This window comes from Plecotus auritus (genome assembly GCF_963455305.1).
Source record: "Plecotus auritus genome assembly, chromosome: 3".
In the NCBI taxonomy this organism is placed as follows: domain Eukaryota; kingdom Metazoa; phylum Chordata; class Mammalia; order Chiroptera; family Vespertilionidae; genus Plecotus; species Plecotus auritus.
In genome coordinates this window covers 9,888,023-9,907,288 of record NC_137772.1, presented here as the reverse complement: position 1 = coordinate 9,907,288, position 19,266 = coordinate 9,888,023, and the positions used below count along the sequence as shown (strand labels likewise).

Here is a 19,266-nt window from a genome sequence, read left to right as displayed (position 1 = left end):
ATTCCCCCAGTGCCCTCTGGCATATAAGAGAGTGGTTTCAGAAATAAAGGAAGAGTGAGAAGACACTGAAAATGTGTACCCTGCCCCTCTAGACATCAGTTTTCAGAGTAAATAGAAATTGGACAGCTGATGCCTGTCATTTGAATGAAGTCTCTCATTGTCACCTAAAGGAACGATGCTTTAACGGGATGTCCGCACTTTTCTCAGAGCCAGATAACAGTGAATGGGAACTCGGGAGGTGCTGTGAGTCCAATGAGCTACTATCAGCGGCCGTTCTCCCCTTCGGCCTACTCCCTGCCAGGCTCCCTCAATTCCAGCATCATCATGCCGCATGGCCGGTCCCTCGGTAAGTCCCTGGATCATCATGATTTTCATGACAATTTCACAAGAGCGAGTACAAACCACATGAGAAAAACATAAAGCATCGGAGTAGCTTTTAGAAAGGAGGCAGACACGTTCATCAGTTCACGATTCAAGACCCTGTCCTCGGGAGGCATTAGGGAACACGTGAACTCGGCCTCGGAAGAGACGGGCACCCAGCCCTTCCAAGGCAGCGACTGCTTCTGTGCCTGCCTCTGGGGAAGGCGAGTCGATATTTGGGGTGTGGGAGGTTAGAAAGAAAAAGATGGGCGGTTAGCGGGGGGAGAGCTCACATCACCAGGAGAACATTCACACAGTGCATTTCCATGTATGGTAAATACCATCCACGTGGAGGTGCCCTGTTCTTTCGTGGGAAAACTGTCATTGTAGAACATTCCTTTGGTGTCTGTAAAGAAGACCTGGTTCATAGTTAAAGCTGACTAACGGGCACAGGCTGCCTCACACAGTAGTACACTCTGAACTGCTGCCTCCCAAAGTAGTAAACTACTCACACTGAGGCCAGAAGACCATCCGTCAGGGACGTGAGTCTCTTTAAAGGATGGTGCCAGGATTTCATCAAGACATAGCTCTTAGCCTTTTGGGAATTAAGAATTAGACGAAAGAGCTTTCCTCCAGATACAAAATGAACACTTGAACATTTATTAAAAAAAAAACAAAAAACACCACTTTCCAGCGTATAATTTCACGGGGCTCAGGAACTCCTTGAAGCTTGCTGGAGAAGGAACTGCTATATAACGATGGAAACATTTTTATGTGGCAAAATATATTACAACAGCTTAGAAAATAAGGTCATACGTTTTCCTAGTTTTTAGAAATGTGAAAACATAACCGAGAACATTACCAAAAAATACAAGCAACCCAGACTAAATCAGAGCATCATATGAACTGAAGCTGAAAAAGGTTTCATGATGTTGAACCAGGCCTCCAGGGCAGCAGGAAGCAGAGAGGAAGGCAGAGGACCACGTGATCGCAGCACAGCTCTCAGAAAAGTAGGAGAGGCCCATCCTCTGGCCACCAACCAACTACAGGGAGCAAGAAAGTAGAGCAGAGGGCTTTACCTCCCATTTCCTCCTTGATAGCAGCAGCACCCTCATTCCCCCAACACTGTTGTGTATTGAAAGGACACGGTGCCATTAGTTTACCCAAGAACATTCGCCACGTGCACTGTGGACTCAGCTTCTGTGTCAACACAACCTCTGTAGCTCCCAGGTAGCCAGGAGACTTATTAAAGAAAAGTCTAATTATGCTTGTGCCTTTTCTAATGCTGCTCCTGGAATGATCGGTGACTCTTATAACGATGGCCTTTTAGAGTATAAGAAGGCAGAACGTCCTTGTGCCAGAACGTTGCCCTTAATTAGTCACTGGTGTCGTATTACAATAGGAGCCCATTATATCTAGATTTTTTACAGAGCTATGCATTATGACACATCTGCAGTAAAACTCTACAAATGATTCTAGCCGTAATATTTTCCCAAATAATTATTGTCAAAGTCTGACTCTTTCACCCCCATTGCTCGCCTTAATGAACACAATTTTTTCCCTTCACCTCAACAAACAATACATATAAATACTTGAATGTAGACAGGATTTTATATCAGAGCATACCATTGGGTAGACTTTACATATAAACTATAAACATGGAAAGAAATTCTCTATATAAACATTGAACAAATTCCAGTTGGCCAATGCTGAGATAGGTCCTGAGGAGAATGTACAAACCTATCCTGCCCTAGAGAAACTTGATATCTAGTTTAGGACAAAAACTGCAAAAATGAGAGTTAGTGGAGCATAGAAGAGCATAATAAAATAAAAGGTTAACTTGTATTATATAAGTTCATAGAATATCATGAACCATAAATGAAGACAGAGTTAATACTGTTTGCTTAGGCTGGCATTTTGCATATACTAGGTGCTCAAAAAGGTTGTTTTTTTATAGAAATACTAGATCATGGCTGCCCAGTCAAATCCTTTTTAAAATGAAATGGGAAATCTGAGTCAAATATCACATAGTGTCTTACTTTGGAGCTGCCTGGAAAATATTACTTTTATAGATTGAAAATGCTTTTCTGTTGCAAATTAAATAGAAAATAGTCATAATAGTAATAGCATTTATAAATATCATAATGGATTTTACTTGATATCTTCTTATCCTTATAATGATGAGTTAAATTTTTAAGTTTTATTTATGAAGATTTATATAAGTTTTCTACCAACGCACAGTGAGTATATCATTGCTAACCTAAAACATTAGGACTTTTCCATATTCATATAAAAAGAGACCTTTCTGAGTGACAGATCTGACCAACTGTGACAAAGAATCATTCTTAGTCACCAAAATTTTGAAATTTATTATAAAAAGGGGGGGGGCACAAACAACAAAAAAAAGAAAAAAAAACACAGGAAATTGTATTATCAGTTGCACCAGATGAATGGTAATAATGTTGTTTTTCACAAATATCTCTGAACTATGAGTAAGTGGAACATATAGTACACTAAGTCCCCGCATTTCTTGTGAAAGTATAGCAAAAGTTAACAACCATGGCATGAAGATAGGGACAGGATAAATCCCATCTAATTTATATGCTTAGGGCGATTTGTATCCTCAAGGGGCCAGAAGTCATGGTTTTTGTTACTTTAAACTAAAAGCAAAGACATTATGGCCATCTTGGCTAGTTAAAGAAAAATGAATACTAATAATTTAAAGTCATTTATTTACCCATAAGCCAAGTACATGTTTGGATACGAAGTTGTTTTCATGTGATTTTTGTCTTCACTTTATTTTTATGAAACTACTGTTGAAGACTCCACAGTCATATCTTTTGTCCCAAGAGCACATTTCAGTGCTTTTAAATAGCGAGCTGTTTCACAAAAAGAATAGTAATGTAAACTATGAGCTGGGACTCCACTTGTCCCAGCTTCTGCCCCGCCTGCCCCGCCCCGAGGATTGCTGGGAAAATGAGAAGAGGCAGTGCATGCAGAGTGCTTTGTTACAGTGGCTGCCACAGGTCACAAGGTCTCTCACCAAGGCTATTCTTCCTGTTCTTCCCCTCACCCTGCTTCATAAAATGGGACGGTCTTGTTATAGGTGTGTTCCATATGCACCTCCCTGTTAACATCCAGAGACTCAAATTTAAGGTAACTGAGTTAAGAGAGATCGTGATGGAAATATAGACTATGCCACGTTTGGCATAACTGTGCAAGAGGTACATTAATTTATGATTCCCCGTGCATCGCATGCATTATATGTCACCACATTCTCTCCCCAGATTCCACAGAGACGTATGCCCAGCACGCACAGTCTCTGGACGGTACGCTGGGCAGCTCCATCCCGCTGTACAGGTCCTCAGAGGAAGAGAAGAGGGTGACCGTCATCAAAGCCCCACACTACCCGGGGATCGGGCCGGTGGACGAGTCCGGCATCCCCACGGCAATCAGAACGGTAGGCGGACTCGGCGGCTCTGTGCACCCCTTGTCTGATCTAATGAGCATTGCCGTTCTCATGCATATTATGCTGCGTGTGGCAGAGCGAGGACTGTCCACGGGAGCTAGTCACACAATCTGTTTCTCCATTTTAATGAAAAATCATGAAACTTGTGATTTTGTCAAACGACAAAAGTCTGTTTTACCTTCTACCGATGAGTGTTAGGGCAATAGGGAGAAGAGGGAAGAGAAATGTGACCTTCTTGGCTGCTTTGAATTCCCACGTGCATTGCAGACAACCCAGTGGTTTGTTCCTTGAAAGGGATGTGTGTTAACAACACCAGGAGGTGAGGAGCTGGGAGCTGGGGGCTGGGAGGTGAGATGACTGGAGTGAAGGGAGTTAATGTCACGGAAAGAAACAACCAGGAAAATACACATTTGAGAGTTTTCCCTCTTCAGCTGTGCCTGCTGGGAGCTCTCGGGGACGCTGAGTGAGAGCGTTTGGATTTTTTTTTAGTCTCTAAACGCTGCCAGGGCATTGCTCAGTGCGTGGGGCAGCCCCTTCTGGCAAAGCTCAGCAGTAGCAGCGGCTCCAGGAGCTGGGCAGGCAGCTGCGGGCTGAGCCAGTCCACTTGAAGACAAGGTCTGTGCTACCGGCCGCCGGCCCTGAGGACTTGGGAACCACCAGGATGAGAACGGCAGCACGTCTGCAGGTGATGTGGGGGGGCGGTTCGAGAGCGGAGTTGAGGCTGCCTACACGTGTCCGCAACACCCACATACCTGGCTGGGATGTGGCCACGAGCTATTTCCCTGGAATGCAAACCTGGGGGAGAGAGGATGTGAAGACAATAGAGGGTAAAGGAAAAGGAGGGGAAAGGGATCAGAAAAAAGCAGTGGTCTGATCGGAAACACTCCGGCTGGACAAAAGACAACGCGTGGGGGTTTTCTTCTCTCCCTGAATCTGTATTTATTATGTGGGGATTACGTGTTCTGTGTAAAGAGAGAAGAGTTAAAAATTAACTATCCCAAGCATCTGTACTAGAATCGGAAGCCAAAAAAATAAGTCTGTGTAGCAGTGGCTGTGAGTTTTAGACTCGTGAGATTCTGAGAACACTGAACATGACTAATTATAAAGTCCTAAAAATCTATGTTGGAACTGGTGATTGTCATGTTTAAGGGACAGAAACAGTTCTGGGATCAGGACTAACATTCTCAATCTTAGGATGACTACATGTTTCTGGTGACAATGTTTTGTTCTTGGTTTCCCTTTCAAGATTTCTGATTCAGAGTGGTTACACTTAAAATTTTTTTCCTAATAATGTGGAGATATCGTGTCAGACAGGTATGCTGTCATTCGTTCTGTTTAATTGATCCCTGAGGCACAAAATATACACAAATCCAGAGATCCCTGATTCTATAGAGTTATAGATTCTCTCTGAAAATTTTTATCTGAGACTCTGGGTGTGTTTCTAAGTCAACAAATGATACATAGAAATGAACACACAACGCCTGACCTTTTGTTTTTAACCCATAAGATGTAATTTTCTTAAATAGCAAGGCCTTGCTTGTTCATTTTTAAAAGGAAAAAAACTGAGATGTGGTGGATGGTGAAAATCGAGTAATATTAAAATTTGGTATTGTTTATATATTGCTGAATCATGAACAGGTCTCGACATGCATCCGTTAACACATATACCATACTCAATGCTAGTTTTCAATCCATAAAGTCGAAGATAAAATACAGTTTCTCTGTACAGCTGTGTTCTTATTTGGCCATTTAGAACTTTACAAAGAAGGTGTAGGTCTATTTCCTATTTCCCAGCCTGGCCCAGCACATCCCCAAGTATAGCCGTGTTTACAAATGCCGAGTCAGGCCATCGCTGAGCCTCTGCAGGCCAAGAATCCGGGGCTGTTTTTCTTTCTCCTCCACGTAGACAGTAATGATTATCAGACTGGGTTGCTTCACAGGGACTTTCTGCTGAGCGAATGTATACACCTGTATCGTGTTGTAGTCTCATCCTAGAAACCGGCCCAGACTCAGGAAACAGAATTGTGCAAAGTAACCCAGAAACTCTAGAAAGCCAAGAGTCAACAAATGTACCTTTGAGTTACTTGAACGAAGGGAAGTGGCTCCCCCGGCTGCCCTCTCTCATGTGACCCGGGCCCTCTGTGTTCGCCTTTTACCGCCATTCTTAGCAACAACAACAGAACCCACCAGGGTTCAGATCCCACGGGACTGTCTAATTACGGCCAGCTAGTTAAGTGAAATACAAGTCTCCTTTCTTCTCCGTCAAATACAGCACCATTTGAGCACTTTCTCTTTTTTTAATCTTTTTTTTTTTTAACTCTCACCTGTGGATATTTTTCCACTGATTTTTAGAGAGAGTGGAAGAGAGAGGGAAAGACAGACAGAGAGAAATATTGTTGTGAGAGAAGCACATCAGTTGCTTGCCTCCTGCACGAGCCCCAGCCAGGGCCCAGGCCAGGGAGGAGCCTGCAACGGAGGTACATGCCCTTGACCGGAATAAAACCTGGGACCCTTCAGCCTGCAGGCCGACGCTCTAACCCAGTGGTTCTCAACCTTTCTAATGCCGCGACCCTTTAATGCAGTTCCTCATGTTGTGGTGACCCCCAACCATAAAATTATTTTCGTTGCTACTTCATAAGTTGAGAACCGCTGCTGTAGAGCCTCAGACCATCAGAAAACAGAGATATTTACATTACGATTCATTAACAGTAGCAAAATGACAGTTATGAAGTAGCAACGAAAATAACTTTATAGTTGGGGGTCACCACAACATGAGGAACTGTATTAAAGGGTCGCGGCATTAGGAAGGTTGAGTACCACTGCTCTAGCCACTGAACCAACCAGCTAGGACCATTTGAGCATTTCAAAGTGGAAAGGAGCAAACATCAACTAGAATACTGGAGTGCAGAGAATGTGCCTATTCCCCCTGGTTGGAAATCCCTGCGTGTTAAATCAGGGTAGAGTTCTGATCATCTGTAAACTGTAGGAATGCGAACATCCAGTTGTGCTCAGCCGAGGTTACAGAAAACACGGAGTGGTGGATTTCTAGTAGTTCATGTCCATGCAAAGTAATGTTGAAGGACACCTACAGAAGTAAACATCCTCACAGTTGAGGAGACCTCTGTTTACTTAGTCTCAGGATTAGCCATAACAATCTCCACAATGGCATTTATAAGACGAAGTTGAAATGCTTAGAGGACTTCTTTTAGAACGGGATACAGAGTTTTTGTGTGACCAGTTTCATACTCCCCTTTGCCAACTGGCTAGGCATGCCTGGCATCTCCGTGCTCACCATATAAAGCTAGCAGATGGCAGGACTGAGCTCCTGCCCGATACGTGCCCTCCAGCCAGGCAGGAAAAGGCCTGTCTGGCAGGATCCATTGCCATATACAGGGCTATGACTTACTTAGTAGGCGTCCTTGTTGCCATCGGCCGTGTCCAGGTAGAGCTGGAAAACATTTCTGCCACAAGCTTTTGTCTTCTTTTCTGTTGCTGAATGCTGTAAAGGAAATAAAGCTTAATGAAAGAGAAATCGATCTTTTATGTCCCTTAAAGACACTTGATCAGTTACTTCGTTTAAACCAGCAAATAATAGCTGGACTTCATCACTGCACCCCATCCCACCAGCTACCACCATTTGACCATAAAGTCCATCAACAATCCCTTCAATTCTTCCATTCTAAAAGGAGCGTAGAATGAATGAAGAGGTGATTCACCACAAAGTCAAGTAGCCCTTAAAGTTCATCTATACTTGTGGTGATTACAGACTCATATATTCCTAGACAACAAAATAAAATTGGATATAGCACAAAACTCAATGTCCAGATGAAAAATATGCAGTGACCACATTTCTGAGAGAAAAATGAGGATATCAAATTAAAAGCTGAGTCTAACCAGTATAAGAATATTTTTGTGGCAGTCCTGACGGAATATTTTATATCAAGGGAATTGTCTCGGAAAGTCTGGTATATTTAGTCACTGTACACACAATGGTTGAGTCTCTTGCTCTAGTAGCTCTGGAAAAGGTTGAGATAAAGATCTTGCCAAGAAAAATCTTTAATTAGGATTATAAAGGTGTCTGTCTACTTTCACAGGTACACAATATGGTTGAGTTCCATGCAATAATCTGGATTCATTCATTATTTTATTCTATAAATATTTGACGTTCCCTATGGTTTTTTATTGAGCATTTCTTATATTGTAGGCATTGTTCTAGATCTTTCTGTGTACATCGTCTCATTCAATTTCCATAACAATCCTATGATGTGGATATAATTATTTCATTTTAAAAAGGAGAAAACAAGGCTCTCAAAGGTTATCTAACTTATCCAAATTCATATTGGTAGGAAACAGCAATTAAAGGATCTGAGATATGAATCTAGGTTGATCTGACATTAATTGTCTTCTATCATATCAAAAGCCTGGGCTGCAGACGGGGGCACTTCTATGCTCAAGGAATTTACCATTTAGCAAAGCAAATGTTGTAAATGTTTTATTATCAGGTTAAAACATTTTTGAAACAACATCTCCATTTTTAGAATTGCTCTCAGACTCTGGATTGTGTCCCTACATTTGGTACTTTAGTAACTTAGAGTAAAAAATATTCATTTTTTCTTTCTCTGAACCTAAGTTGACCAGAATACAGTTGGAGTCAAAAATATTCCTTTGTTAATTCTAAAAACAATGTCTTAAACAGAACACTCACTAAAAAGTTTTTTAAGGATAATGACAATTATCTCCAAAAGGAGTGAAGGACACTGTGATAACCCTATACCTCTTACTCAGTGACTTTTATATAAACACTAGAGGCCCAATGCACGAAAATCATGCAAGAGGAGGCCTTCCTTCCCCCGCTGCCAGCACCGGCTTTCCTCTAGCACCCGGGACCCGGGCTTCCCTCGAAGCCCTGGCTTTGTCCGGAAGGTCGTCTGGAAGATCGTCCAGAAGGACATCCGGTCTAATTAGCATATTACACTTTTATTATTATAGATGTTTGTGCAAGCATTAACTGTCGAGTGCTGGGCAAAACTCTGATGAGGATAAAATAAAACCATAGCACATATAATGCTCCAATTCAGCCTAAACTCAAACAAGGGGTAATGTATTCACACACTGCATGCATAACTGGATAAATGACTGGTCTTGTCATCATGAGATAGATTTTTATAAACCAGAGAACATAGGTTTGCTATTAAAAAAAGATAAAATATAGAAAGCAAAGCATGAAGGATCGACATCGATCTGGAAGCAGCTTTGTAACTGTTGGACCTTCTCTTTTATAGACAGTTGACAGACCGAAGGACTGGTACAAGACGATGTTCAAGCAAATTCACATGGTGCACAAGCCGGGTACGCACGTTGCTCCGTGTCCCCTTCGGGTCCCTGTGGTTTGAAGGATGTGTATGTGTCCTCCCCGTTTACACAGTTGGTTCACCCCAAATGTCAAGACCCTAACAAGCTTCCTGGCCTCCATTGTTTCTTGTGACCATTCCTCCTTATATCACCCCTTCAAATCCCAGACCCTGTGTTCCTGCCTCACCCCTGATCTGCCAAGAAGCCTCTTAGGTGGTGACTTTGAAGAGGCGCCAGCTGCTCTGGCCTCTTCCCTTCGTCCTTCCTTGTCCGTAGTCTGAACCAGTGTGGCCTGCTGTCCACTTAGACAGACTCATTATTCCTCTGTCCACGTGTCCGCTCCCTATCCAGAGAGTGAGCATAGGTAGGTCTCGCTGAGTTGACAGAGATATTTAAAGCACTTTCTAAAGGAAAGTCAGGCCCCAGAAGAGAAAGCTGGGAAGTGAGGCAAAGGTACTGACCTTGGATGCCCGAAGAGCAGATAGGTTACAGACAGTTTGAAAAACAGTATTTGAAAAAAAAAAAAAAAAAATTATAGTATTTTGAGCTAGGCAACGTACACTGGTTTCTAACAAATGTCTGCTTTTTTCTGTGAAGTTCTGCTGTCTTGTTGTGGTACGGTGACGCAATCTGCATTACCATCATATGTATGTTTCATTTTCTAGATGATGACACAGACATGTACAATACTCCTTATACATATAACGCAGGTAGGACGGCTTTCCTGGCTTGCAATGAAGATTTTTCAATGCTTGCAATGCTTGGAAGAACTTGAGCCTCACTTTTTACCGCTGTGGGCGCATGTTTTCAGAATGAGGAGGCTGTTCCCCCCCCCCTTTTTTTTTCTCACAGCATGCCTAACAAAAGGATTGATCTCTTCTCATGGATATTAGAACTAACCCTGTTTTATAGCCTTCGTTCCCCATGTTAGTTGATGCTCAGCTTCAGGAATGTTTAACTCAACTGTGAAGGCCAGCCTGAAAGAACACACTGTAATGGGTACAAAATAAGATAAAGATCTCCTTTTATCAGAGGAGAGCGTGAGCGCCATTGCGTAAGATCTGTCAGATGCACTTCACCGCAAACAAGTCGGGCACAGTGTTCTATGACCTTGCCCAGGCTTTTGCTCCAAAATGCACCCATTCATGGAAGGGTTGTTTAAAATCCCACTTTGCCGGCCACTCTTCTGACTCAGAGTTGCCCAGGTCATAAAGAGCAACTTCCATTCCAGGCATTTCTGCTTGTACTTGAGTGTGTTGGTATCTTATGAAGTGGTTGCAGGCTCAAGTGAGGGAACCCCTAGGAAATGTTTCCTGTCATGACATTCTCCTAACGGGCGCATCAGGGAATCCCACACAGGGCCTCCTGTCCCTGCTCAGCCTCAGGCTCCAGACCGCTGCCTGGGGTCTGTTCTTTCTTCAGAGCAGGTTCAGCAGGTGGGTCTGCCCTCCCCTTACGCACCGGCAGCCCCACAAGGGGTGCCCTTGCTGGCCTGGCTCAGAGCTGCAAAGGTTCCCCGCTCCTGGACACCTAAGGGCCAGCGCACAGGCCCTTGAGCTCTTAGGGATTTTGCTACTAGTCTCCAAAGACAAATAGAGAAGTAACAAAACAAGAATTAAGCAAACGAGCGAACAGAACAAGCATAGAGGTGACAAGCCCTTGGTCTTCTGCCCCTGATATTCCACATTTCACATGGGGCCCACTAGATGTTGCCTCAGTTTTTCCTCCTGGCCACAGGTACTCCGAACTCACCTCCTGTGCTTAACTTGTTAAGAAATCAAAATTCAACTGAGTACATTTTTTTAAATATTTTATTGATATTTTACAGAGAGGAAGGGAGAGGGATAGAGAGCTAGAAACATCGATGAGAGAGAAACATCCATCAGCTGCCTCCTGCACACCTCCCACTGGGGATGTGCCCACAACCAGGGTACATGCCCTTGATCGGAATCGAACCCGGGACCCTTCAGTCCACAGGCCGACGCTCTATCCACTGAGCCAAACCGGTTTCGGCTCAACTGAGTACATTTTAAAGATCTTATTGGCTTTGGTCAGTGATTCATGAGTCGGGCAGCGTCCCATCTAGCAGACAGAGAGTAGCTGCACGACAGGAAAGACGTTACAGGCAGGAGGGAGCAGGACAAGGAAGGTAGAGCAGGCGAGAAAGCGGATGGTCGTTGAGGTCACCTCCCTTAGGGGCGGGCTGGGTCTGCCAGGCCAATGGCCTAACTGGTGCTGACCAGGTGACACCTGCTGGTTTAAGGTTCCGTTTCTGAGAGAGGCCTACACCGGAATGAAGTTGAGTCCAGTTTGTGACGTGGGATCTTTGCATGAACAACTCCATTGGGGGCCTGCTGTCCTGTTTTTAACAAGCACTGAAGCTGAACTCAGACAGTAGAATTGAGGCCAAAAAAAAAAAAAAAGTGCGGACATCATCTCTTTGTATTTGTCGTGGCAATTTGCATGGAACTTCTGGAGAAGAAAAGTGAAAATAGACTTAGCTCCAAAGACTGAGGTTGCAGGGAATTCAGAATGTTTTGCACCCATTAGTACTTAGTCAATCAGACAAGAGTGACATATAACCGTGTGGAGCCTGTGGAGAGAGGTTTACTGTTTAATCAGTAGACAGAGCAACTGCAGCTGGTCTCTTCCCTTCTGCTAGCCCTCAGTCCCCCTGTCGCGGGTCTTGCTCTTTTGGCCTCTTTTTCGTTTCTGTCATCTCTGCTACCCTCTTCGCCTAACCAGTCCTTCGGGGCCCACTCTGGTGCCTTCGGTTCCATGACATCCTAGACCAATCCACCATCTTCTAAAATCCTTTCATCACTAATGTATATTTTCCGCATTTGGCCTTTACCATGTTGCCAATTATTTCCCATCAGAGTTCTTTTTGTGTCTCATTTCCCAGATGCGCTACAGGCTTATCAAGGGCTTCTGTTTCCTTAAGCTTTGCACGGCACATGCATATCTTGCTCAGTATTGTGTTTCGTTACAATTAACATGTCCATTATCACATATGAATCAGAGCCTTTAAAGTACTAGAAGATATTTGGAAAGAGTTCTGGGAAGCATTTTTAATCTTCCTCTGAAATCTTAACTGTGTCGTTAGTTTATGTTCTCCAGGAGAAAATTTGCTGAGTACCTGTAAGTTATGCCTCGTACTAGTCTGATTGATTACTAATTCTAAAATGATTGACAAAGATTTACTGTCGCCAATGCTTGTGTACAGAATACAGTAATAACAAATTAATTTATTCATAAAGATTAATACATTAATTACTGATGATCATCCTGCCCAATGCATGCAGCATGGATATGCTTATTGATGATAACGTGGGCAAAATCATCGGGTATTTTGTGGGGTCCGAAGAATTTAAGGCACTTTTTAAATGTCATTGGCCCCTGTTTGTTTTGTTCTGCTGTGTTTCACGACAGGCCTGTACAACTCACCCTACAGTGCTCAGTCCCATCCTGCTGCGAAGACCCAGACGTACAGACCCCTCTCCAAAAGCCACTCGGACAATGGCACGGACACTTTTAAGGATGCCACTCCCCCTGCCCCACCCCCCCATGTTCCTCCTCCAGTCCCACCGCTTCGACCCAGAGATCGGTCTTCAACAGAGAAGTAAGGCATTTCCCCCCAAAGAGGCCCACATTTATTTAGCTTGGCATAAAGATAAGGCCGCATGGCCGTCAGCAGAAGAATTGGTGGAGATAGTATATGTATAATCTTCAGCCAAAACAGGCGGTCCTCGGGTTACGTCGGACTCGACGTATGTCATTTCGTGGTTACGTCGCCATCTCCCATTTATTTATAAAAAAAAAAGTTCCATCATTTCGACGTATGTACATATGTGCTTTATGTTTTTTATTATTTATGTACCACAAGTAAAGGTCAGGAATTGTTACCTTTCTTTTAAATTTTTTTACTGTTTCACTTCATTGCTGCTGTGTCTGTGCTCCATGTGAGTGACGTAGGTGCTTATGTAGGTGGGTTCCGACTTATGGGAAAATCACATTATGTCGCCATAGGAACGGATCTTCGACGTAACCTGAGGACCTACTGTACGTGTACATCATTGACCCACCCCCCTCTATTGAGATTATACTAAACACCTTTGCAACTTTGGTTCATAATATTATAGTGACCTAAGTTAGACCTGGCATAACATGGGCACAAGATCTACTTTTTTAATTTTTTAAATGCATGGAAGACAAATAAAAAGAAATCATTGACGTAGTCTTTTTGGCATAGCACCCCAGAGACTATGCAGTTCATTTTCAGTTTTCTCAGATTTGAAATGTTAGGTCTATTAATTATTTAAATTTCCCCTCTGCTACACGAAAATATATCTTTGAAAGCAAGAAAATTATTCATGAATCATAAATAAGTCATTAGTTAGTAAGTGTCTACCTGTGACTCATTTCCACCAGTTTTCCAAGATGATACTAATTTTCATTTTCCCCAGATATGTTTTTATAGAAACTATCCTCACAAAAATAAAAATTTATAAACAAACTTTTATGGCATCACTTAAGAATTAAGATTATGACTAATAACCCAATTATAGGTGACCTTTATTGAGAGTATGCTATGAGCCAAGCACTAGGCGAAGTACTTTTCCTCTATTATATCATTTAATTCTGAGAACCCAATGAGATAAGGTTTTATTTTAAACCCATTTTAAAGAGAAAGACACTGAGATTTAGAAAATTCAAACAACTTGCTCAGCTCATACAGCAGAGTTCAGACTCACCTCTGACTGAAATCATGGCTCATGTTATACTCGCAATAAATAAGGATATAATAATTATTCAGTGTTAATACCGATTATTAAGCATTCACCTACCACAGTGGTTGGCAAACTCATTAGTCAACAGAGCGGCAAACCGCGGCTCGCGAGCCGCATGTGGCTCGCGAGCCGCAGTTTGCCGACCACTGACCTACCATACCCATGTCAAAACTATTATATTCAACACCGCATGGTATCGTTAAGAGTAACTGATGGTTGTATAGGGTATAGGATACCATGAAAATGGACACACTTCATATATGAGAAGATTCTCATTGTACCAGTCTTCTCATGATGGGTTTTATGTTTAGAATGGTGATGTCTTAAATTTGATAAGTAACTGTCTAGACATAAATGGTATCTCTGCCATAAACGGAGATACCAAAATTAACTCAGAATTAAATGTATCATTTGTTCTGTGTGTTTAGTGAAAAATAAATCTCTCATTAAAAAATACGCAAATCTCTTAAAATTTCAAAAACACCTCTGCTGAATATTATTCTGCAATTTACCAGAACGCCAGCGCTTGCCCCTAATTCTCCTGTCCCTAAAGGCATTTCTATTTCCAGCATGCCGTGGGGTCAGCAGCCCATCCCTCCCAGGGGTCAGCATTGCCCCATCTAAAGCCAGCAGTTCCTCTTCCTCTGGAAACCTTCTGTAGCACCAGCCACTTAACAAGCTTTATTTTGGAAGCCCTGTGGCCGCCCCTCAAGGAATATTAGATCAGGACAAAGCTGGTTCGAAGGTCTCCCAGGGGATGGGCTGGATGCCTGGCTCTGGTTTTTCAAGGGCAACACAAAGGAGGGTCACCCGCCCCCACAGTTTGCTCCTATGGATGGCCACCCAAGCGGTCCTTCGGTGCTTTTCACAAACCATGATGCCACTTGAACAAGATCCAACATGGCGTGTGCATGACTCCTTGTCGCTTTGAGTCAAAGGTGCCAGGTCAGAGTGGTGGGAAAACGCACATCGCCTAATGGAGTGGAAGCACCGCTTATTCCAAACACAGACGCACACGCTGCCCTTGCGTCCGACCTAAGGGTTTATTTACCAGCAGCTCCCTGGCTGCATGTCTCCTGATCCTTTGTGTGAGTGTTTGAGCCAGCAGGAGGATAACACCCATGTATGAAAGAAAACAAACAAAACAAAACAAAACTAAACAGAGGAAAACATAATGTGAAATAAAAGAAATGACTTCCTCTAAATCCTTTATGTAAAACAAAAGATAAATGTGGTATTTGGGACAGATTAGCTTTGGATCCTATGAGACTTTTTTTTAAAACAACTATACGAAAATTCACTTTGAAAACAGCGAGTGGGTAGATACGACGCAGGCGTCCTCAAACTACGGCCCGCAGGCCACATGCGGCCCGCCGAGGACATTTATCCGGCCCGCCGGGTGCTGCTGCCTGTCCTGCTTAGCAGCCGACTCGTCCCAGGCCCGCAGTGCGCATAGGAATTTGTTCATAGTTTTTTTTTTAAACTATAGTCCGGCCCTCCAACGGTCTGAGGGACAGCGAACTGGCCCCCTGCTTAAAAAGTTTGAGGACCCCTGGGAGCCTAGAGAATGATTTTCACGTGAAACTTGTTGGTTCTTTCCAGGCATGACTGGGACCCTCCGGACAGAAAGGTCGACACGAGAAAGTTCCGTTCTGAGCCCAGGAGCATTTTTGAATATGAACCGGGGAAGTCGTCGATCCTGCAGCATGAACGACCAGTAAGCACTTGTTCCGAAACACGACGCGCTTCTCTCGGCTGCGTGGGTTCCCATGGGAACCTGTGTCTCATATCGTTAGCAGTGTTTGTCGCAAAGGCGCTGTACTCGGCATTATCCAGAAATCACGTTTATTTTGTACCGTGTTTTGTGCATCTTGTCTCGGAACTGAAGATGCAGTTTCTAATATGTGTCGTTCCTACCAATCAAATATAGGATGTGACTGTATTTGCCTGTAGCTATAGCCATGCCTCATCATAGCTATGAGTTTAATTGGAGGGAAAAAAAAAAAAAAAAAGAACACTCATAAATGCAAGACTTAATCGCTAGTCTACATCGCTAATGAGAAAAATCACTCATTAATCTCTCTGATACAAATGCACCCAGGCAGTACGTCCCTTCATTTCTACATAGGTTTGTTATTATTTCTAGGGCTTCGGGGGAAATTTTCCAAATGTCTTTTTAGAACAAGTTGGTCTTAATGGATTCTTGTTAAATCTCTCTCAGGTTACCGAGCCTCGAGCTTCCTGATGGTCCATCTAATGGATCAGTATTTTTCGATTATTCCTTTAAAGTCTATGCAAAGAAAAGGGAGGTGGAAAGTACCCATTTGCTTCCCCAAAGTGCAGTTAACAAACCGGCTCTTGCGTGGCCCTCCTGGTTCTTAGGTCCCCGTCTTCCTGTCTGGACCTGTTTTCCCGCCTTGACCGGTGCCCTCGGGATCTCCGGAACTGTCATTCCTCTGCACCTCTGTCCCAGTCTGCTTTGAGGGAAACAGTTGATGTCATTTGCAACTTACTCTCTGCCGTGTCTGGTCTTTTTTTTTTTTTTTTTTTTTTTTTAATATATTTTATTGATTTTTTACAGAGAGGAAGGGAGAGGGATAGAGAGTTAGAAACATCGATGAGAGAGAAACATCGATCAGCTGCCTCCTGCACACCTCCTACTGGGGATGTGCCCACAACCAAGGTACATGCCCTTGACCGGAATCGAACCTGGGACCCTCAGTCCGCAGGCCGATGCTCTATCCACTGAGTCTAACCGGTTAGGGCTGCCTTGTCTTGTCTTAAAAGAATGTAGGTGTCAGTGAACAGGAGGGAGTTTTCTCTGGTAGCTCCTTTAAGAGTATCCAAGAAACCACATGATCATATTGAATGCAAGGCCAGCCCTGAAATTTGATTGGAAACCCTGGCCTCACCACACCCAAGTTGAATGTCCTTGATTTAGTTTTTGAAACCCTGTATTTATGGTTATGTTCTTGAGAAACAGGTTCAGGAACCTCATAATCACATAATTCATAGTGATGTTTATCTAAGCCTTTTTTTTTTTTCCATTCTACAAATAACTCATATCTTTCAGAGTAACAGAATTTTAACAGAAAAACTGAAAAAAATGGAACATGCCTGAGTTGCAAGCTCCATTGCAAATGTCTACCCCACTTACTAGGTTATGTGATTGAATTTTGTCATTTCTAGGATGAGAATTGAGTGAATCATGAGGTCACCATTGCATAAAATTGAAAATAGCAAAGTAATGTCTAAGATTTAAGTGTCAATACCAAAACTTCAATGATCATTCTAACCATTTCTGATACTCTTAGGATGATGCATGTCGTAACTGTATTGACGTGTTTTGATGGCTGTGGCGTCAGGGAAAAGGATATTTCTATTATTGACTCACTGAACAAAATTATTGAGCACCGACTAAGTGCCAGACATTGTATTAGGTGCTGGGGACACAATAGTGAACAACACAGTCTCTACCTCGAGGAACCTGGAGGCTGTCATTTAATGGAGGTGCAGGGTAGACGTGCATTTGTGTGAAACAGACCAGCTAGACGGTTAAAACAGGCACACCTAAAGAATCCTCCCTCTGCCCCTTAGCAGCTCATTCATGGGTCCTGTCACTGTGACTGAAATTCCCACATTACTCATATCTTTGGGCTCAATAACAACAACAGTAACAACAAACACTGTAGCAATAGCTGTAGATCCTTAGTGAGCACTTACTATGTGCCAGGCCCTGTAATTAGTAATTTATGCCTTATCTCATGTAAGGATCCGAACAATCTATGGAGCAGGCACATGGCAGATGAAGAGGCGGAAGCACACAGTCAGTCACGCTGCCCGGGTCACGCTGCTGGAGGGCGCTGGGACCACGCGGGAGCCCAGTCTCACGCATGCCTGGTGCACTCAGTCACCACTGTACGGAGGCACCAGCACGATTAGCTGAGTAGGAACCATATTCAGCGAGTAGTCACTAGCATCTCAATGAATTTGATGATTCGATTATTTTGCAGTATAGCATACTTCATTTGCCAACTCCTAATAAATTAGTGCCCTTGATTGACTTAACCAGAAACCTGGGCCCTGAGTAGTTAAGATGCAAGACCCATGTGCTCAACTGTCCCTAGGATGAAAAAGATCTGGCGAGTGGGCACTGCTGGAGAACGGGGTACGGGGGGCTCTGCAGCCTCCGGAGGAGAGCAGTGGGAGGGACCTAGGTACATGGAAATGAGAATGGGTATCTTATGAAGAAATGGCAAGACCCAAAACTGTCATCCCTCCTAAATAGTTTTGCTAAAGGCCAGACTTATGCAACATGATTTGAGCTTGGCCTCTGTACCATTTTAGCCAGGCTTTTTTTTTTTTTTTAAACAGGACTAGGCTGTGATTTTTTTTTTTTTTTGATTTTTTTTTTTTTTGCTGTTGTCAACACTGAATTCTTTCTGATTGCCTCCATGAATCAGAAAAGAAAAGAAAAGAAAAGGGGGTGGGGCTAAGTTCATGGTGGTGGTGCAGACACGGGCTGTATGTTGATATCGTTTGCATGGGCCCTGAGTGTCTTGAGCACACAGGTGTGGGGGATGAGCAGCACGTTTGCTGGGTGAGAGTGATGTCTTAGCCAATGGGCAACACCGAGGATTTCCAGAAGTTCTGAATGCACTCTCGGGTCACTTTACTCCAAGGCGGTGTGTGAGCAGGACTTTTGCTCTTGTAATATTTCATTTTATGTAAATTATAAATAGCTAGGTAATTCCCTGCCGCTCTTTCCAATTCTGAGATGAGTCCATCATCTGCCCAGTTTTCCCAAATGTCCTCTTGGATTCCCCTCTCCCCCAGGGATCCCACAGTCCTACCCCCAAGGAGAAATGTCACTGCCCCTCCTCCTGCTCCTCCATCGTCCATGCCAGGATTGCAGCGACAGCTGCCTGATTCGTTTCCCTAATTCTCCAGTCTCTATAAAATCTGCTCAAAACTTTCTCTGCCCTCAAGTAACTTTAGAGCAAAATCCAAATTCCTTATATAATTTACAAAAACATTATGCACTGGCCCCCACTGACCCCTCCAGCCTCATGAAACCCTGCCCTTCCTGCCTCGCTCACTCTGTTCCAGCTCTACCAGTTCCTTCCCTACTAGACCTTTGCACGGGCTGTTCCCTCTGCCGGGACGCTCTATCCACCACCTGCTCTTCACATGGAAAAGCCTCATCTCGCTTCCCCAAGGCACCAGCCCTGACTCCTCAACTGTAGGTGCAGAGCGCCCCCTGCTGTGAGCCTGGGGCATTTCCCCCTCACTCAC

The 19,266-nt window shown here is 43.6% G+C and overlaps 1 protein-coding gene across 18 annotated transcripts in view; it reads left to right on the top strand.

Moving 5' to 3' along the window:
* Positions 1-19,266, top strand: part of SORBS2 (sorbin and SH3 domain containing 2) — a 207,745-nt gene that overhangs the window by 134,040 nt on the left and 54,439 nt on the right. For 17 of the 18 annotated variants that reach the window (XM_080661539.1, XM_080661533.1, XM_080661538.1 and 14 more), the window contains 6 exons: positions 208-346; positions 3,648-3,820; positions 9,112-9,178; positions 9,847-9,891; positions 12,614-12,803; positions 15,574-15,688. In XM_080661539.1, coding sequence (XP_080517665.1) covers positions 208-346; positions 3,648-3,820; positions 9,112-9,178; positions 9,847-9,891; positions 12,614-12,803; positions 15,574-15,688 — 729 coding nt within the window. Of the gene's footprint in view, positions 1-207; positions 347-3,647; positions 3,821-4,233; positions 4,515-9,111; positions 9,179-9,846; positions 9,892-12,613; positions 12,804-15,573; positions 15,689-19,266 lie in introns of those variants that run through there. The other variant, XM_080661541.1, reaches the window with a different exon arrangement.